This window comes from Nyctereutes procyonoides, unplaced genomic scaffold (genome assembly GCF_905146905.1).
Source record: "Nyctereutes procyonoides isolate TBG_1078 unplaced genomic scaffold, NYPRO_anot_genome, whole genome shotgun sequence".
In the NCBI taxonomy this organism is placed as follows: Eukaryota; Metazoa; Chordata; class Mammalia; order Carnivora; family Canidae; genus Nyctereutes; species Nyctereutes procyonoides.
Window position 1 is genome coordinate 74,939,884 of NW_026575140.1, and position 20,912 is coordinate 74,960,795.

Below are 20,912 nucleotides of genomic sequence, written 5' to 3' on the forward strand. Positions count from 1 at the left end.
AGTTTCGTAGTCTTTATTATATATATTTTAAAGATTTTATTTATTTATTCATGAGAGACATGCAGAGAGAGGCAGAGACATAGGCAGAGGGAGAAGCAGGCTCCCTGTGGGGAGCCCCATGTAGGACTCGATTCCAGGACCCCAGGATCACGCCCTGAGCCAAAGGCAGACACTCAACCACTGAGCCACCCAGGTACCCCTTAGTTTCCTGGTCTTTTAAGTCTTTGATTTGGTAAATCCTAAAAGGGCTGGGTTTTAACTCGGTATTCACAGGGCCATCTTCCCTTGCGGGGACTTAATTTATTGCCTCTCTTCCTCTATTCCCTTCTGTGGCTGGTTTTCAGTCAGGTGCTGCGAAACTCCTTTGCTAGGCTTCCTGTAGAATTGAGTTGGTCGGGGCTCCCTCTAGCGGACTTGCTTGACCTCAGGAGTCTCCTCAATTTTTCTACTTAAATTATTGGGCCATGTTGGGAGTGCCTCTCTCTAGCGGATACTTCCTAGCCTCTTGCTGGGCATGAGTGGTTGGAAAAACGATTTTGGGGAAGGGAGTACGATGGGTGACTTGTCCTTGTCAGGCAATCCCCAACCCTCTCTCCTCCAGCCCTGTGTTAGTTATTCTGGAGCTTTTTCATCTGTCTGCTGCCTGGATCTCTGGGTACCATACACTTGCTAGAATGAAAACAGCAAAAAACATCAGGGATTTTTCCTTTGTGGATCAAGGAACCTGCAAATTCTCTTGATATTTCTCTCAATCTCTGTCCCCCTCAACATTTTTGGTCAATTGCCTATCCTCAGGAGCAGATCTGAAGAAATAGCTTTGCAATCTGGGTTTTAAAAATCCTTTCCCCGGGGAGTGGAGAGATTCAGATGAGGCTGATTTATGCTTATTTGTCACCTTGGTGGCTGCTGGGTACTTCTCTGATGCTTGAGAGATTTTACAGAGTATAGAGAAGAACCAGGCTTGCCTTTTCTGGGGCTTATAGTTCCCGTAATGTAGGGTCAGATAACTTTGTTCACAACTCCCAAATCTGGAGAATACTTTTCTTCTCATCTTGAAGTGTGTTTCATTTATTCTCCCCTCAGAACCCTTTCCTCTGCATAGGAATGCAGGAGAGCTTCCCACCCCAGTCCTCTCCTCATCTAGAAGCCTGTTTGGGGTCACTTTTCAGGGAATGATTGGTTTCTGCATTGTGCTGATGCATGCGATGACATTTTGAGGACAGAGTTTACAGAATACAAACAACATATCACGCCTCAGAAGAGGATTTACTTTTCAAATATGTTCAGTCAACCGACTTTCAGGTGCAGAATGAGGATGTGGTTTGGGTGAAGGTGAAATGGAAGAAGAAAAGTGCCCCATGTCACATGATGTGATGATACGAACTGAGCCAGATCTAGAATGACCCAAGAATGCGAATGACATTGTGATCAACAATCCAATCCCCATACTCAGTATGCTTTGAAAACAAGCCAAGTAAAAATTTTGGTGGTTGGGGGGAAGGTCAATCTTTCCTTCTTTTTTCATTAACTTCAGATTAGAGTGAAAAATAAGAAAATCATCTCAGCAGAACTCTGTCTTCCTTTGAATAGGATTCCATCTGGGAGTTTTGAAGAGATATAGAGGAGAGAACTGTCACTCCCTCTGCTTTGTTCAAATGCAAGAGAGAGTTTATTTGTATATTTAAAGAAATGTGGCTTTAAAAAAATTTTTTGATAGGGCGCCTGGGTGGCACAGTCAGTTAGGCATCTGACTCCTGATTTGGGCTCAAGTCCTCATCTCAGGGTGGTGAGATTGAGCCTCTCCTTGGATCATGAGCTCAGTGCAGATGGAGTTTGCGGGAGATTCTCTGCCCCTCCCTCCACTTGCTCCACTTGTGTGTGCCATGCACATTCTCTCTCTCTCTCTCTCAAATAAATAAATCTTAAAAAGTATGTATTTTTTTCTTTTTTGAGAGGAGGGAAGGGAAGAGAGGGAATCTTTTTTTTTTTTAAAGATTTATTTATTTATTTATTTATTTATTTATTTATTTATTTATTCATGAGAGACACAGAGAGGCAGAGACACAGGCAGAGGGAGAAGCAGGCTCCATGCAGGGAGCCTGATGTGGCACTCAATCCTGGGTCCCCAGGATCATGCCCTGGGCTAAAGGCAGACGCTAAGCCACTGAGCCACCCAGGGATCCCAAAGAGAGGGAATCTTAAGCAGGCTCCATACCCAGTGCAAGCCCAATACAGGGCTTGACCTCACGACTCTGACATCATGACCTGAGCTGAAATCCAGAGTCCAGGGCTTAACCGACTGAGTCACCCAGGCGCCACCAGAGATACGGCTTCTGCAAGCAGAAACAAAGTACAAATTATACAGTTACACTCTATCCAGGTGGTGCCGAAGATCATACAAATTGGAAGCCTTAAACCAAGTCAGAGATGTGTAGATGAACCAGATGAACTCATATAGGCCCAAGGGTTAATTTCTTACCTGTTACTCCAGTAAATCTAGCATTTGATGATGAGGGGGAAAAATACCCTGTGTACCTACAACATGTTAGGTACCCCAGAAGACCAAAGTCAATGAAACAGCATAGCATAAATAAATGAGGTACCTGTGAGAATGAAGTTAGTGAAATTTATTTTTATTATTATTTTTAAAAATTATTTATTTATTCATGAGAAACAGAGAGAGAGGCAGAAACATAGGCAGAGGGAGAAGCAGGCTTCCTGTGGGAAGCCTGAAGCGGGACTCCATCCCAGGACCCCGGCACCATGAGCCAAAGGCAGATGCTCAACCACTGAGCCACCCAGGTGCCCCGTTTTGACAGTTATCTTAGAGCCTTGCCTAGATTTTCCTTTGGGAGATTTCTTCTCTCTCTCTCTCTCTCTTTTTTTTTTAAAGATTTCTTCTCTTTCTAGGCAGGAACTGATAAAAGGAAATTCTGATAGTAAACGATAATGTTGACTCCATAATCAATCTTAGATAAAGGCCATTGAATTTCAAAGCAAGGATGTCTGGCTTATGAGTTCAGAGAGATTTTTTCTCCCCCCTATGACAGGAGCACATGATACACTTAATTCCTTAATCAGTTAAGGGCTTTGTGGAAGACCCAGGTAGGGGATCTAAGACGGAATTGAGCATTTAACAGACACGCTAGAGCCTGCAAGCTCCCAAAGAGGAGGCTCAGAATTAGCAAATCAGGGCAGGGCACTTCCTTCTTTTGGAAGAAAAGTTCCCTTTTTTTTTCAGAGTTTTTCCAACAGAACTTTTTAGATTAGAGAAGTGGAAATGACGGGGAACTGCATTTCTGTTCCACGCGGGGAGTGAGGCCTCCCCTGGCCAGGGCCGGCAGCTGCCTTGGGCCGCTGTGGTCAAGGCCTGGAGCTGGCGGAGCTGACCTGCGGGGCAACGCACGGAGCCCAAGGCGCTGAGCCCGGGAACCTTAAGCACATACTCAATTCCCAGAAAAGGAACTAGTGTTCAGAAGCCAAAAAAGGGGGAAGTGTTTTGTTTTCAGAAGGTCAAGGGCCCTGGAAGACGAGCTTGCGGGCTGAGCGACTCACGCCTTTCTGGGGAGTAATCAGGCTTGAACCATCTGTCACATTCCCGACTTCGTGAGTTCACAGCACCAAGGGGCGGGGAAAAGAACTTCCGTTTCTCTCCCACAATGTGGAGACGCCAATGACTTTAAGCTGGATTTCCTCATCCGTCAGGCAAGGGGGAAAAAAGACCGGACGTTCGGGGTCTTTCCTACCGCCACCTGCCTTCAGGTCAATTTTCCAATGACCCCTGCAAGGAGCGCCAACCCTTCAGCCCACAAGGAACATGGAGGGCTCGGCTTCCGCCCAGTGCGCAGACTCCACGCAGGCCCCGCCCCCTTCCGTGCCCGGCTTCTCCGGCAGAGGGCGCAGGCGCAGAGGCTCCGCCAGGGCCCGCCCCCGGGGGGGGCAGGGGAGGGGTGGGCGGCGCGGAAACTTGGCGGCGGCTTTCCGGGAGCTGTGGCTCGGGAGGGGGTGGCGCAGGAGCGGTCGCTGGCCAGTCGGGACAGGCCGCCGGCGTCCCCGAGCCCCGCGCGCTCCCGACGCCGCCCACTCCCCTCCCCGCGGCCGCCCCTCCCTCCGCCCGGACAGCCGGCGGCGGCGGCGGCGGCGGCGGCGGCGGCGGCGGCGGCGGCCGGGAGAGGCCCCTCCTTCACGCCCTCCTTCTTTCCCTCGCTCGCAGCCGAGCGGAGCCGGCGGACGCGGCAGGGCCCCCGAGCCTCCCCGGGCCATGGCCGGCAACGTGAAAAAGAGCTCCGGGGCCGGGGGCGGCGGCGGCTCCGGGGGCTCGGGCGGCCTCATCGGGCTCATGAAGGACGCCTTCCAGCCGCACCACCACCACCACCACCACCTCAGCCCCCACCCGCCCGGCACCGTGGACAAGAAGATGGTGGAGAAGTGCTGGAAGCTCATGGACAAGGTGAAAGGCCCGCCCGGGACCCGCGGGCGCAGGGGTGGGCGTGGGCGGAGGGGCCGAGCGAGGGAGGGCAGGGACCCGGGGGAGGCGGGGGGGGGGCCGGGGGGTGGGGGCGGGGGTGGGGACGGCGGCGGGGGACGTTGCGGTGCTGCGCTCGGGGTGGCGAGACAAAGATGGGGCGGGGGCGGGGGTGGGGCGGAGGTTAACTGGAAGCCACCGGGCGGAAGTGGGATGGGGTGCGGGGTCTGGGGCTCCGCGGGGTCTGGGGATGTGGGTCACGAAATTGGCCCCTTGGAGCGGGGGCAGGGCGTAAGTTACCGGCCGGGGCTGTCCGCGCGATGGGGAGTCGCGTTCCGACCCGGGCGGTAACGGTGACGGGCTCGGCTCCGGAGCCCCGGGGTCGGGACAGCGCTGCAGGCTAGCTGCGTTCGCGGCCAGCTCAGAGGGTTTTCTCGTTAAGATGTACCAGCACCGAGATGAAAGAAAGAAATGGGGATGTTTAAATGGGCCGAGGAAGGAACTTTCCTCCGCATGTAGCGCCGGGGCGAGTTTTTTTTTTTTTTTTTTTTAAATCCTCCAAAACGTTGGATGCGATCCATTCCCGGTGCTGAGATTAAACCACAAGTTCTGGTTTAGAACCATTATCTTCGGAAAGATGCATTAACGGAGCCTGCTGAGCAGCAGATTCTGACTGCTTCCAGAACTTCCTCCTCAACGCTGCCTTTAGGCTGGGCTCTACTTTTTTTTTTTTTTTTTTTTTTTTCCGTGGCCGACCTGACTCCTCGTTGCAGGACGCGGCTTGCAGCTTGTTGAGTGCTCTGCTTTGATTACCTTTTTTAAAGCAAGTGTGGGAAAAAAAAATGCCGCTTTTATATTTAGCCGTGAAGTTTGACATTTGGGAGAATTTTCTTTTCTTTACAGCGTCTATATAATGAAATATGGTAGTCCAGAGTACTTACCAGTGTTTAAGCATTTCCAGAGAGTTCAGTACAGTGTTTCCTTAATATTTTTCAGATTCATTAATAACTCATTTTTTTTTTGAAAGATTTCATACTGCCGGTGAAAAGTAATTGTAGAAGTATCTGGCATATCGTAAGAGAATGGTGTTATTTCCTTCAGAGTAAAATTGGTTTTCTTTGGTTCCTCTCTACGTCTAGGTTCCTCTTCTGTAAGTTCTTCATGGATTGTTTTGGGCTAAAACAGCTAACAAAAATGATTATGAAACACTTGGCAAAAATAAATGTGCCATATAAATGCTTAATAAGTCCTGTGCGTGAATTAACACGCCTGCAGTGCGTACAAGTGGTTTCAGAGCCACTTTTTTTCAGGGCTAGTGTTTCTCATGTTAAATAATTGCTGTTGTAATTAATGACACAAGTATTTGTATATTATGTTGGTGGTGTAGTGCTAATTTCATTGCTAGAAATCACGGTAGTAAAACCATCACAGAAAGTTAGGCATGTAAAGGAAACTTTAGATTCATTAACATCTTTTTAAAAAAATATCAAATGTATTTAAGGTCTGAAGTTTGTAGGTTTGCATTTTAGGGATTTATAGCTAAGGACTAAAAAGATTTTCCTGGAATAGAGACAACATCTGTATTTTTAGTTTCTTGTGTAAGACGTGTATGCAGTATATCAAGGCTATTGACTAGCGACCTTTCCTTAAAAATTACACAATTTTTCTCAGACTTTTGAGTCATTGTAAGATAGTTCAAATAAGATCCTTTAAATCTTATTCCTTCATTTCTTGAAGTCCGTGTATTGATTTTTTTCTTGCAGAATGTTTAACTATTTGGGAAGAATTAAGGACTCATTCTGAGTGCTTTTCAGGTTTTGATAGTTTCAAGGAGAGTAGGTGCCTAGCTTTTCCTTTCTAGTGTTGGGAGAGACGGATGTTTTACTCGTGTGTTGCTTGTCCTGGAAGGCGATTTTTAGTGATCTCTGTACCCCATATCACATATTACTTGTCATGCTGAACTGAAATAAAAACTTAGTTCTTCTTTCTGATGTAGTAGTCTGGTAGTTCATACTGCTCTACAGATTTTGAGTACTTTTGTGAGTATTAGATTGAATGGTTTTTTCAGTGCTTGCATAGATGGCCTTTTTTCACTTTTTTGGTTAGAGTCTTAACTGTCAGTAACCCTTCTTGACTTCATGTGCTATGATGTAAGTGGTGAAGAACTTACTGTCAAACCCACAGGTGTTTCACACACTGATGAATTTGGTTCTAAGTCACCCTCCCATACTTGTTTTGTCCTTGTTGTTGAAGTAGGTGAATATTTCCCAGCCTATTAATAATCAATTTATTGACTTAGCACTGGGAACTGTCTTCTTCCCTCCCTTCCCCTCCCCCAATTTCGAATATGTGCAGATGGAGAAGTTGGCATAAGTCATGGGTTCTGGTCAACATAGGCCCGATTTACTAATCCATTGTGGAACTTAAACTCATTGTTGGGAAAATGCTTGTGCTAGAACACTTGTTATTAAACAAAAGACATGGTCAGCCTCTGGGTTTTGTTTTTGTTTTGTTTTGTTTTTGTGCCAGCCTAGTATGTTGTGATTAATATTTGTGTAAATACTTGTGTGTGAAGAAAGTGGCTACTGAGAGACAACTGGGCAGGGGAGGGGAAAGAGAGAAATCCTATAAATTGCCTTAAATGTCAGTTTGGAAGTATTAAAGTATTTAGTGAGAGTCTCAAAATTCTGTTATGAAGTAGAGCAGGAGCTGGCAAAATGTTTCTGTCGAGGGATAGTATATTTTAGGATTTGCTGGACACACTTAATCTTGTATTTGTTAACTCTTTAAAAATGTAAAAGCCATTCTTAGCTTGCAGGTGTACAAAAAAAGGCTGGAGGTCGTAGGTTGTCTGCCTCTGAAGTAGAGCAACATGCTGGCTGTATTTTAGGCCTATGCTATGGTTTTATTTTGAATTAATCATTAAAACATTAAGGTGTTGATTTTTTTTTAATGGGATATAATTTATAAAAGAATTTGTGGGGTGCTTGGGTAGCTCAGTCCACTAAGTGTCCAGCTCTTGGTTTTGTCACAGAAGGCATCTGCCTTCTGTTGGGTCATGATCTTGGGGTCCTGGGATTGAGCCCCACATCAGATTCCCTGCTCAGCTAGGAGTCTGCTTCTCTCTCTCTCTCTCTCTCTCTCTCTCCCTCTCTCCCTCTCCCTCTCTCTCTGCTGCTCCCCCGCTTATGATGTCTCTCCCTTTCTCTCAAATAAAATTTTTTTTTTTAAAATTTTTTTTTTTTATTTTTTTAAATTTATTTATGATAGTCACAGAGAGAGAGAGAGAGGCAGAGACACAGGCAGAGGGAGAAGCAGGCTCCATGCACCAGGAGCCCGACGTGGGATTCGATCCTGGGTCTCCAGGATCGTGCCCTGGGCCAAAGGCAGGCGCCAAACCGCTGCGCCACCCAGGGATCCCTCAAATAAAATTTTTTAAAGTATTTAAAAAGTGATCCTTCCTTGTGCTACCTGTCTTCTTTTGTCCTACCCTTGTCTCGTCCTCTTCCCCCCCCCCCCCAAAAAAGTACTTGAGTAACTTCCTATCTTTTGGAAGTAAGATGCACTAAATAGAATTTATGATTCAATATATTTCATTGGGCTACTTCCTCCTTCTCATCTTCCTTCCTTCCTTCCTTTGCATGAGGAGTCCCAAGCATAGTGCTAGTTGTAAATTCTTACCTACCAGGAGATTACATTAGAGTGATAAGGGACCACATAAGTATGTACAAAGTGATGTGAGATCTCTTGAGTTTAAACATTGTGTACGTATTCTTTGTTTATCTTAACTTCTCAAGATTATAAACTCCATGAGGACAGCGACTATAATCTGCTTATCTCCTGCAGTGTCCGGTCACGAGGCCTTACACAATAGTAAGTGCTTTGTAAATATTTAAATTGCTTTGTGTGTTCCAAAGGAATAACTGAAAAGAAAAGGTGTGGGGGTGGGAATAAATTTTAATTACATTAAACTTATTTTTTGCAATAACCCTTCGGTGGTATCATGTCTATTTTATAGATGGAGACAATTAGGCTCAGAGAAGTTATGTAATTTAATTTAGTTAATGGTGGAGCCTGACTTGGAATCTAGGATTACCCATCTCCTGAGGCTTAGTTATTCCCTCCATATAGTACCTTTTTCAGGTATACATACAACAAAGCCTCAATAACAAAAAGCCAATTATTCAGAAAGTGACCCTATAGGTATATGACAGTCCTCACACATGTCCTGCCATTTACACACTTAAGCAAAGTAGATGCTGTCTTGAATCCTATCAAAGTATTTAAAGATTATTTTATTTTATTTATTCATGAAAGACAGGTTGAGAGAGAGAGAGAGAGAGAGGCAGAGACACAGGCAGAGGGAGAAGCGGGCTCCATGCAGGGAGCCTGACGTGGGACTCGATCCCGGGTTCCCAGGATCATGCCCTGGGCTGAAAGCAGGCGCTAAACTGCTGAGCCACCCGGGCTGCCCATAAGGTATCATTTAATACTATTTAATGAAATATCTGTTATTCACTTTCAGGTTAGGGTTTGTGTGTGTCTCTAGATTATGTGTACTGTTTACTTTGCATAGTGATCACAGAGGCTTGTACACTTTATTTTCCTGTTATGCTCATATTCTCTGTGGTAATATTTACCACTTTTTTTTTTTTTTTCTGTTTTATCCTCCACTACAACTCTTCAGGACCAAGGCTTTGTCTTAATTTCGATTCCTGGGTCCAACATATGGTACTTGCAAAATGAAATGCAAACATTTAATAAAATAAAATGAAGTCAAAACAGTCCCTCCTCATTTTCTGTATGATTAATTAGGGAGAATCAGTTAGGGAATCTCTTTTTTTTTTTTTTTTTTTTTTGGCGTGCTGAATTAGAGTATCATTTACTCAAAGTAGTTTTATCTTTTTCAGTTATAAAGGTAATATATAGTCATTGTAAAACATGATTGTGTTAAGAACTCCCTCAAAGAATGTAAAATTCGGGCAGCCCGGGTGGCTCAGCGGTTTAGCGCCGCCTACAGCCTGAGGTGTGATCCTGGAGACCTGGGATTGAGTCCCACGTGGAGCTTCTCCCTCTGCCTGTGTCCCTGTCCCCCCCCCCCCCCCCCCCCCCCCCCCCCCCCGTCTCTTATGAATAGATAAAGTCTTTAAAAAAAAAAAAAAAAAAGAAGGGATCCCTGGGTGGCGCAGCGGTTTGGCGCCTGCCTTTGGCCCAGGGCGTGATCCTGGAGACCCGGGAATCCCACGTCGGGCTCCCGGTGCATGGAGCCTGCTTCTCCCTCTGCCTATGTCTCTGCCTTGTCTCTGCCTCTCTCTCTCTCTCTGTGTGTGACTATCATAAATAAATAATTAAAATTTAAAAAAATTAAAAAAAAATTCTTCATAATTCCTTATGAAACATGAGCTTACTCGAGTATTTCATGTGATTCATGGTAGAGATTTGGAAGGTATACAGAATAAAAGTAAGATTGGGCTAGAGAAGAGAATCTGTTCATTTTGTAACTTTGGTTGGTGTTTTTGGTAACTCTTGGCTATGGTAAAACTTGTTTTTAGTATGTGGTTGGTATGTTGTTAGTATACATACATTAAACCTGATATACATACAGTTTGTCCTGATAAATCATGGGCAAATTGGTCCCTATTCTTCACTTCCAACAGATTTCATGATTTATATTCAGATGAAACAATATAGTAATGTTTATACTATGAAAAAAAACCATTTCCTGAATGATTAACCTAGATCATTAAAAGAAAAATTAAGTATTAGTTGGAAAACTGAGCCTAAACTTCACATTTTTTAATGAAGTTGTTAATTCTGATCTATATTAGATTTGTTGGAAGTAGGGGGGTTATAACAGGCAAGTCATTGTGAAATGTTTTCATGATTAGCACATTTTGTGCTGGAAGGAAATAGGTGGGAGTAGTCAACCAGGAGCACTGGAAGCCAGCCTCAGCTCTGTCCCCACAGTGTTCCTTCCTGCGGCGGCTTCCAAAAGTAGGAAGGGAAAGGGGTGCTAATGATGGCATTGGTGGTGTACATCCACTGGGGATTTCAAGCCCAGGAAGATTTGGTGCCACTATCATAGACACTTCGGTGATTCTTTCAGAAGAAATCTACGATGACTCGGGGTCTCTTCCTCTGCAGCTTTTAGGATGGATTGTGAGTCTTGCTTAGCAGACTCTGCTGCCTGGCCACCTTCTCAGAACCACCTCTTACTCCTGCCTTTCCTTTGGCTTTGGGATCAGTTACGAGGAAGTCTTAAAATGAGGCCACTGTATTGGTTCTTTAGTGAATGGGATGGGACCCTAATTCCCACCTCTTCTTTTTTTAGATCTGCTTTGAACAGTAGTGCCTACGTGTAGCACTCTTTGTGAAAAAGAATGTATGGATCATAACATCTAAGAACAAGATGTAAAAGTCTCCTTTTACTCTCCTACCCCCACAGGACTACCTCTCCAGAGGTACTTACTATCTACGGTTTGGGCTCCATCTCCAGTCCTCAGTCCCTTTCCCTAAGTGGCTCAGAGGATGTTGGCTGGACAGCATTGCCCACAAAAGATTTATCAGCTTGAGCAAGTTACTGACTTACTAGCATTTGCTCACTAAGACTGATAACTGAGTTTTTTGTTTTGTTTTGTTTTTTTAATTTTTTTAAAAATTTATTTATGATAGTCACAGAGAGAGAAAGAGAGAGAGGCAGAGACACAGGCAGAGGGAGAAGCAGGCTCCATGCACCGGGAGCCCGATGTGGGACTCGATCCCGGGTCTCCAGGATCGCGCCCTGGGCCAAAGGCAGGCGCCAAACCACTGCGCCACCCAGGGATCCCTGTTTTGTTTTTTTAAAGATTATATTTATTTATTCATGAGAGAGAGAGAGAGGCAGAGACACCGGCAGACAGAGAAGCAGGCTGCATGCAAGGAGCCTGAGGCAGGACTTGAATCTGGGAATCCAGGATCACACCTTGAGCAAAGGCCGCTGAGCCACCCAGGAGTCCCTGATAACTGAATTTTAATCATTCCTTATATTGTAGAGCAATTTGCATTTCACATCTGCTGATATATCAGAAATCTCAAAATTGTGTGTTTGAGGAGAATAAAACAGATTCAGAGAGATTAAGTAACCTAAGTCATCCAGCTAATACTTTTTTCGTGTGGCTCTTGAACTGGTGTTCAGACTCTGTTAAGTGATTTCTCATAAGCCAGTGCTTCTCAAACTTTAACATGAATTCAGGCCGTCTGGGGATTTTTGTTTAAAAGATTTATTTATTTATTAGAGGGCAGGGAGAGAGAAGGAGAGGGAGAGAAACTCAAGCAGGCTGCCTGAGCGTGGAGCCCAACACAAGGCTTGATCTCATGGCCCTGAGATTGTGACTGGAGCCGAAAACAAGAGTTGGCCGTTTGACTGAGCGTGCTACCCAGGTGCCTGCCCCCAGACCATCTGAGAATCTGGTTAAAAATATAGAGGCTGAGTTACTGAGTGATGTCCCTGCAGCTAGCCCTAGGGACCACACTTGAAGTAGGAAGCCTCCATTCCACATGGCTTTTATTAGTTTAGGTGAGCTTGACAGATTTTTTTTTTTAATTTTTTTTAATTTTTATTTATTTATGATAGTCACAGAGAGATAGAGAGAGGCAGAGGCAGAGGCAGAGGGAGAAGCAGGCTCCATGCACCGGGAGCCCGACGTGGGATTCGATCCCGGGTCTCCAGGATCGCGCCCTGGGCCAAAGGCAAGCGCCAAACCGCTGCGCCACCCAGGGATCCCAGATTTTTTTTTTTTTTTTAAAGGAAACAATTTTTTTATTAATTTTTATTTATTTATGATAGTCACAGAGAGAGAGAGAGAGAGAGAGAGAGGCAGAGACACAGGCAGAGGGAGAAGCAGGCTCCATGCACCGGGAGCCCGACGTGGGATTCGATCCCGGGTCCCCAGGATCACGCCCTGGGCCAAAGGCAGGCGCCAAACCGCTGCGCCACCCAGGGATCCCCCAGATTTTTTTTTTTTAAAGAAATAGTAGGGTATCTTTATCTTGAAGATTCTATTTATTATGTTCTTAAATTTCAAAAGTAATTCCTACTCAGAATATACATTTTTAAGCAAAAGGGGACTTAAATATTGTTCTAGAATTTTTTGCTTTTCAAAAAATTTGCCATATTGTGGAGATTTTCCATGTTAATACACCATATATGTCTCCCTGAATTTTTTTTTCTACATAAGATTTCATAATTATATATGTTTATCTAATAAATTTATATTGATAATCTTCTAGGTTACTTCTCATTTTTAATATTAGAAACTGCTGTAGTGACTATCCATTATTGAGTTTCTAAATATTTCTTTAGAATAAACTCGTAGAAATGAAATGTGCTGGGTCAGAGGACTCATACATTTAAGTTTTAAAAATATATAATTAGCACATTGCCCACCAAAAAATTTGTTTCTACCCACGTCCACGGTCCTTGTCTAGTTTGTTGATTTAAATACGATTCCTTGTTACCTTAGGTAGAAATTAGGTTGGCATCTGTCTGGAGCCCCACTTTTATTGAACACAAGCTATATGCCCAGTGCCGGGGAGTTCAGGCCAACCCAGTGTACTCAGAATCTGCTGATCTAACTGAAGGTATAAGCCTCTGGGAATCATTAGGCAAACTATTATTTCATTCTTGAGGAGACAGGAAAGGGAATTGAGAATGGGAAGGGACTTTAGAGCAAATTGGTGCCTCTGCAATATCCTAAGCCACACTCGTATCTTATTCAGGGTCTGATGCCCAAAAGTGTTGCTAAAATCATGTAATCTCTGGTTCAAGGTAAGCGTTCTGTTTGAAGTTGCACCGATAAGTTTGGGTAGAGAATTATATTTTCCTTTTAAAAATGGAATCTGGGGGATCCCTGAGTGGCTCAGCGGTTTAGCGCCTGCCTCTGGCCCAGGGCATGATCCAGGAGTCCTGGGATCGAGTCCCACGTCGGGCTCCCTGCATAGAGCCTGCTTCTCCCTCTGCCTGTGTCTCTGTCTCTCATCATGAATAAATAAATAAAATCTCTCTCTAAAAAATATATATAAAATAAAAATAAAAATAGAATCTGTGTATAAAAACTACATGGTTAACTACATGGTTAAACTATCTGTACATGTTGGTTATTTAATATCATACATTGTGTTGGATTTTTTTTTTCTCTGCAGTTAATGTGATAAGTGAAAGTAATGAGATTGGTAATTAGTTATAAGTGGCATAGTCTCTTTAATAGTGTTGGGTGGTGATGAAAAGTATTAGGTAGTAATTAGAGTTCAAGTCCCTGAGTGGAGTTTTTGAGAAATCAATAATGGAGAATAGTAATTAGAAGTAAAAGGGTTTTTTCTTGGGGCCATTATCTAGTGATATGTTTCTTAAAAAAAAAAAAAAAAAAGAAAAGAAAAAGTGTAGGTTTCCGATTTCTGATTTCTCTTTACTTTTTTTTTTAATTTTTTTTAATTTATTTATGATAGTCACAGAGAGAGAGAGAGAGAGAGAGAGAGAGAGAGAGAGAGGCAGAGACACAGGCAGAGGGAGAAGCAGGCTCCATGCACCGGGAGCCCGATGTGGGATTCGATTCTGGGTCTCCAGGATCGCGCCCTGGGCCAAAGGCAAACGCCAAACCGCTGCGCCACCCAGGGATCCCCTGATTTCTCTTAAAAAAAAAAAAAACATTTAAAAGCTTCACTCTATATACTTGTAAAACTGTTAAACGTCTTCAAGTTTCTGTGTTCATGGGTTTCTGAACTTGAAGCTTTAAGAAGACATTAAGAAATTAGTCTTAAGAAGCTTTGGAAATAAATTGATGTCTATCAATTATAGAGGCAGAAACTGAGACCCAGAGAGGTGAATAAACTTGCTTAAGGTCAACATAGCCAAATAATGTTGGTCATCAGTCTAGAACCCAGGTCTCCAGACCTGATGTCCTTCCCACCATATCTACTGCTCCCTTAGCCAATGTGGAGCCTTTTAAAAGTGTAATCAGATTTTACTTGTTTTATGTTCAACTCAGCAAACTGAATACTCATTTTGAAGCATAAAGCTTATTTTAATCATGTTTTAGTGTATGAAAAAGTTTGAAATGAAAAACGCATCCATGGATGAGGATAAGTTGAGGTCTACAGAGCTAAAAATACTTAGTCATTCATAGTTCTATATGCTTAGAGTTTTCTGCCTAATTGGAAATTCACGTTCCTGAGTGTTAGAAAAGCGTCTGTTCAGAGTAGAATTAGGCTGAGGCGCTGTTCTTGGTACCTTTTTTTCTTTTTATAAATTCAGCCATTTCCAAGCATAATTTTATTCTTCTTTATTGTGATCATAGTCCTTTCCAATTTTTTTCTGTTGACCATTGAGCCTTGGCAGAAGCAAAGGCAGGAGTGAGGCCAATGAGAAAGCTATTATGAATGGACTGTATGGCAGCTGTACAAGGATGCTGTTGCTTTCCCAGAGCTAAGCACGTTTCTTTTTGGCATTGTTTTGAGTGATGCTCAAATGTACAGGCAGAAGTAAACAAAAGGAAGCCATTTTTGCTGTTGCAAGACTTGGAAGGCAAAATAAAGTTGGCCAAATGGAGGACACACTGAGCAGGAAAATATTTTAGCTGTTCAGAAATTTTTTGGTGAACATTTTTGAAGCTCAGAGTGCCCATTTATGCTTTAGCTAACTATGCCAATTTAAAGTTTTCCTAGAGGTTGTACATATTGAGAGCATTTCTTTGTAGAAAATTTTAATATCAAAAGAATAGGTCTACTTACATATTTTCTTTATGGTCTTTGTTAGTGTTAAAAACTCGAGTTGTTAGTGGAATAATGATTTCCTTGGTCATGTGATGATTCATCTCAAAAAGATCTTGAGAAAAGCAGTTAAACTGCAAATGGTATTTATAAGGTCATTTGAAGATGGGACAAATAATATTTGTGGCACGCACATGTTACTAGCTTGAAAATGCAAGCAAATCAAGTGTTTTGAGACATTTTTAAATTTGTGATATTTTTTTAAGGATATATTTGCTTATTCATGAGAGACACACAGAGAGAGGCAGAGACATAGGCAGAGGGAGAAGCAGGCTCCTTGCAGGGAGCCCGATGTGGGACTTGATCCTGGATCCTGGGGTCAGATTGAGCCGAAGCCAGACGCTCAACTGCTGAGCCACCCACGAGTCCCAAATTTGTGATATTTTAAATCTGGTATGTTATAAGGTGTGTTACGTTTTCCAATTAATTGCCATTAGCGTTTATGATTATGTGTTATAGGTTGGGCATTGTATGTAAGACTAAGCAATTTTAGTTTTCGTTTTGTTGTCCAAAGGAAGTGTATCTTTTTTTTCCAGATGTATTAGGCAAATACTGCATTTTAACCTATATTCTGTGAGGTTAATGCATTTACCTTTAAATAGAACATATGGATTGGTGTGTGTAGCCCTTAATGTAAGTGTAAACTCTTTATTGGGAGTTCTGCTGGATTTGGACCTTTGAAGGGGTGGATACTGTAGCTTTTGCAGAACACGGGTCCCTCTATTCTTGAGTTCCTGCTGCTTTTTCTCTGTTCTTTGGTCATCATTTAGAGACCATGCAGGATTGGGAAGGTAGCAGTGTCATGAACCAGGATGGTAGGAATTATGGTACCAGTTTCTGGGAGTCCTCAAAAGGATGTGTGGTCTACCACTTGATCTTCAATATGTAATTCCTGCCTACCTGAAGATAAGCCTGGTCAAGGTGAATGGCAGTGGGGAGCAGAACTAACACATCTTGAGTACCCACTTTATTGGAAGTTGTGCAGGCCTTTTGTAAGTGTTTACTGTGAGGTAGGTATTTTCTGTTTTTGCCAATTAGAAGAGCTGAGGCTCAGAGGTTAAGAAATTTAGTGAAGGTAAATGACTGAAATGGAACATTTGATGTAGTTGGTTGATGTAGTCTTATCAAAATTTTCATATTTTCATATTTGCTCCTTTTTCATTTTAATTGAAAACTTAGGGATCCCTGGGTGGCGCAGCGGTTTGGCGCCTGCCTTTGGCCCAGGGCGCGATCCTTGAGACCCGGGATCAAATCCCGCGTCAGGCTCCCGGTGCATGGAGCCTGCTTCTCCCTCTGCCTGTGTCTCTGCCTCTCTCTCTCTCTCACTGTGTGCCTATCATAAATAAAAATTTAAAAAAATTATTTAAAAAAAAAAAAAAAAGAAAACTTAAAAGCTTGTGTTTTATTGTAATGTCTCCTTGTTAATTCCCGCCTATTCCACATCTCTCTCTTGCTCTCTCCACTTTGATCTCTCTGTTTTAGTCTCTTTAGTCTGTTTTAGTGATCTTTTTATTCCTCAGACAAATCCCAGACCTATTCCCACTTTCGGATTGTTGGATTAGTTATCTGGGCTTCTGTTCCAGTGATACTACATGGCTAGTTCCTGTAATTAATCAATTAATTAATTTTGCCCTTCCCTTCCCTTGCCTTCCCTTGCCTTCCCTTGCCTTCCCTTGCCTTCCCTTGCCTTCCCTTCCCTTCCCTTGCCTTCCCTTGCCTTCCCTTGCCTTCCCTTGCCTTCCCTTCCCTTCCCTTCCCTTCCCTTCCCTTCCCTTCCCTTCCCTTGCCTTGCCTTCCCTTCCCTTCCCTTGCCTTCCCTTGCCTTCCCTTGCCTTCCCTTGCCTTCCCTTGCCTTCCCTTCCCTTCCCTTCCCTTCCCTTGCCTTCCCTTCCCTTCCCTTGCCTTCCCTTGCCTTCCCTTGCCTTGCCTTGCCTTGCCTTGCCTTCCCTTGCCTTCCCTTGCCTTCCCTTGCCTTCCCTTGCCTTCCCTTGCCTTCCCTTGCCTTCCCTTGCCTTCCCTTGCCTTCCCTTGCCTTCCCTTGCCTTCCCTTGCCTTCCCTTGCCTTCCCTTGCCTTCCCTTGCCTTCCCTTGCCTTCCCTTGCCTTCCCTTCCCTTCCCTTCCCTTCCCTTCCCTTCCCTTCCCTTCCCTTCCCTTCCCTTCATTCATTCATGAGAGACACAGAGAGGCAGAGACATAGGCAGAGGGAGAAGGCTCCATGTAGGGAGCCCGATGCAGGACTGGATCCGGGACTCCAGGATCACGCCCCAGACTGATGGCCCGCGCCAAACCGCTGAGCCACCCAGGGATCCCCTTCCGTCCTGTAATTTCAACTCTTAGTCCAAATTCACCTCAGAGAAGCTTTACCTATTCACTATTCTAAAGGAGTGTTGAGCATTTTTTTTTACTCCGTTACTCTATTTTAATTCTCTGCCTAGAGCCCATTTTTCTTTTGTTATTGAAGTATTATTGACATGTAACATTATATGTTAGTTTCAGGTGTATAGCATAATAATGAATTATTCAATATTTGTATACATTGCAGAGTGATCACTACAAGTATAGTTACCATCTGTCACCATATAAAGTTACAGAGCTGTCCTCACAAATTTTTTTTCTATGAGAACTTTCAAGATTTACTCTCTTAGCAACTCTCAAGTATGCAATATAGTATTATTGACTATAATCACAAAGCATTACATTCCCATGACTGAACTTTGTACTTTTTAACTCCCCTCATCCATTTTGCTGACCTCCTCACGTGGCAGCTACCAATTTGGTTCTCTATGAGTTTTGTTTTGTTTGCTTCTTTGTTTTATTAGATTCTACATATAAGTGAAATCAGACAGTATTTGTTTTTCTCTGTCTGGGTATTTCACAGCAGAATATCCTCAAGGCCCACCTTTGTTATCACAGATGGTGAGGTTTCATTCCTTTTTAGGGCTGAGTAGTATTCTGTTGTACATACATATCGCATCTTTATCCTCGGTCCATGGACACTTCGGTTGTTTCCATATGTTGGCTATTGTAAATAGTGCTGCAGTGAATATAGGGTTGCATGTGTTTTCAAATTAGTTTTATTTTCTTCAGATAAATATCCACAAGTGGAATTATTGGATTGTATGATGGTTCTATTTTTAATTTTTTTTTAGGAACATCCATACTGATTTCCATATGGCTGCATCAATTTACATTCCCACCAAGAATGCATGAGGGTTCCCTTTTCTCTGCATCCTTGCCACCACTTATTTCTTGTCTTTTTGATGCTAGCCATTCTGATGGATGTAGGGTAATATCTCATTGTGGTTTTAATTTGCATTTTCCTGATGATGAGTGATGTTGAGCATCTTTTCATATGCCTGTTGGCCATCTGTGTGTCTTTGGAAAAAATGTCTGTTGAGATCCATTGCTCACATGAAAATCAGATTGTTTGTTACTGAGTTTTGTGAGTTCTTTAACATTTTGAATGTTAACCCCCTTATCAAATACACAATTTGCAAATATCTTCTCCCTTTCGGTAGGTGGCCTTTTCATTTTGTTGACGATTTCCTTTACTGGGGAGAAACTCTTTAGTTTGATGTTGTCCCATTTAATTTTCCTTTTTTTTGCCCTTTTGGAGGCAGATCTAAAAAATTACCAAGACCATTGTTAAGGAGCTTAACACCTGTGTTTTCTTCTAGGAGTTTTATGGTTTCAGGTCTTAGACCCTCATAATTTCTTTTTCTCTTCTGATTCTTTCTGCATATAATGTCCAATTAGCTGTGAAAATAAAAACCTCCAGTTATAGATCTCTTGTGGCCTTTGCTGGGTCTTGATCTCTTACTCGTGTCAGTCTCCCCTACCTTCCTTCATGAGCTAACCTCATCAGGAAGCTGTCATTATAATTATTTTTATTATAAACATATATTCTGTAAAAATTCTGAATTATAAACAACTGACTTACAAATGAGGTTTTGAAATGCAACACTTATAAATTGGAGACTATATTAGTATGAATTCTTAACTCTTGCACTTAGAATATAGTTGTTTTCTGAGGAAGAGTCTGTTTTCTTGGCTGTGTTAGACTTGAAACCTTTGTTAGGATGAGCAGCTTCCTAAAACACTGTTGAAATATTCATATATTACATATTTTTGTTGATTCAGCTTGTGTTTATTTAGTAGGATTATATATGGGGCTGTTTTTTAACAGTTCAGGAAATAGTGTACAGAGAATAAAATGCCTAGCTTTTTAAAATTTTAATATTATCTGACTCGTCATTTGAAGAATCATTGATGATTAGTTATTAAATGGGAATGTTGCAATTACTCTAGCTGGACCTAATGTTTCTACTTCTGGGGGATCCAGCTGAAGGAAATAATCTGATGTGTAAAAGAATAACATGCCCTGCGAAGTTCCTCACAATGATACTTGGAATAGTAAAGATTTGAAAACAACATAAATGTTAAAACAGAGTAGGGGTGTGGTTAAGATATTCTAGGGTATATCCATAGAATGGAATCATTAACACATCTCAAGCTTATAATGAGCTTTTGTAGACACAAGGAAATAGATGTTTTTAAATGTGAAATAAAAAGCAAAAGTTAAGATTTTGCTTCTACCACTGTTAGACAATGTTAGGTTGTTTCAAACCAAATATATTGCTGACAGCTAGAAAACCTAGAAGGCATTGAAGAGCTATAAAGGCAGTAAGGAATTATGGGTCCAAGTTCTGGAAGATAAGGAAAGCTCTGAGAAGTTAGCCTGATGTTTGAGACTGCCTTGTTCATGAGGTCATGGCTGATTTTGGAAGTCACGGTTTAGAGGCTGAGTGGAGTTTTCAAAAGGCTGATGTCAAGGAGGACAAAAAATTGGAATTAGAGCCTGTCAAGGTAGAGGGTCCCGGGAAACTCTTGGTTTGGGGGTTGGGTTCCTCAGGGCCTAAACTGTAGGGTAAGGGTAAAACAGAAGTAGACTAGTCTTTACAGAGACTGAAATCCAGCTTTTCAGTCTGCTTAGTTCTGGATCAGATTAAGATAATATAGATTCCTGATGTCCCTATGTTATCTGCTTGCCAGAAGCAAAAGTAAACTCTTTCTGAGTAACATCATCCATGGCCTCAGATTGTGTCTATAATTTTTTTTTATATCAGCGTTCAATAAAAAATAACCAGGCATATGAAAAGATAAAATGCAACTGGAAAACAAGAGGAAAACTTGACAATAGAAACATACCCACAGGACAGGCTTGAATTATCAGTCACGGACTTCAAAAAATCTATGGGTAATATGTTAGAAGAACTGAAGACAAAATTGATAATTTTGACAGATTTGAAATAGAAATTCTGAAACTGAAGAACACAACTGATTTTTAAGAACTTAGTGAATGGTTTTAATGGATAGAGCTGGAAAAAAAATTAGTAAAGTGAAAGATAAATTAGGAAAAAATCTAGACTAAACCACTGAGAGGCAGAGGATGGAGAAGACAGAGAAGAGTGTTTTTACAAATAGAAGGTTTGTGTCAAGCAAGTCTCTACTCTGTTTTTCCAACAGCATTTGCTCATTTTGTGTGTCCAATGGTAAGTTCTCCCAATATTTCACACTTTCTCATGTTTGTTCTGATCAGTGATCTTGGATGTTACTATTCTAATTGTTTTGGGGCACCACAAA

At 42.5% G+C, this 20,912-nt stretch overlaps 1 protein-coding gene across 1 annotated transcript in view; it reads left to right on the forward strand.

The window, feature by feature from the left end:
• Positions 1-4,012: 4,012 nt before the first annotated feature.
• CBL (Cbl proto-oncogene) overlaps positions 4,013-20,912 on the forward strand; it is an 81,060-nt gene continuing 64,160 nt past the window's right edge. The window contains exon 1 of the mRNA XM_055305807.1: positions 4,013-4,450. Within this exon, the coding sequence (XP_055161782.1) occupies positions 4,262-4,450 (189 nt within the window). The 5' untranslated portion in view covers positions 4,013-4,261. The remainder of the gene's footprint in view (positions 4,451-20,912) is intronic.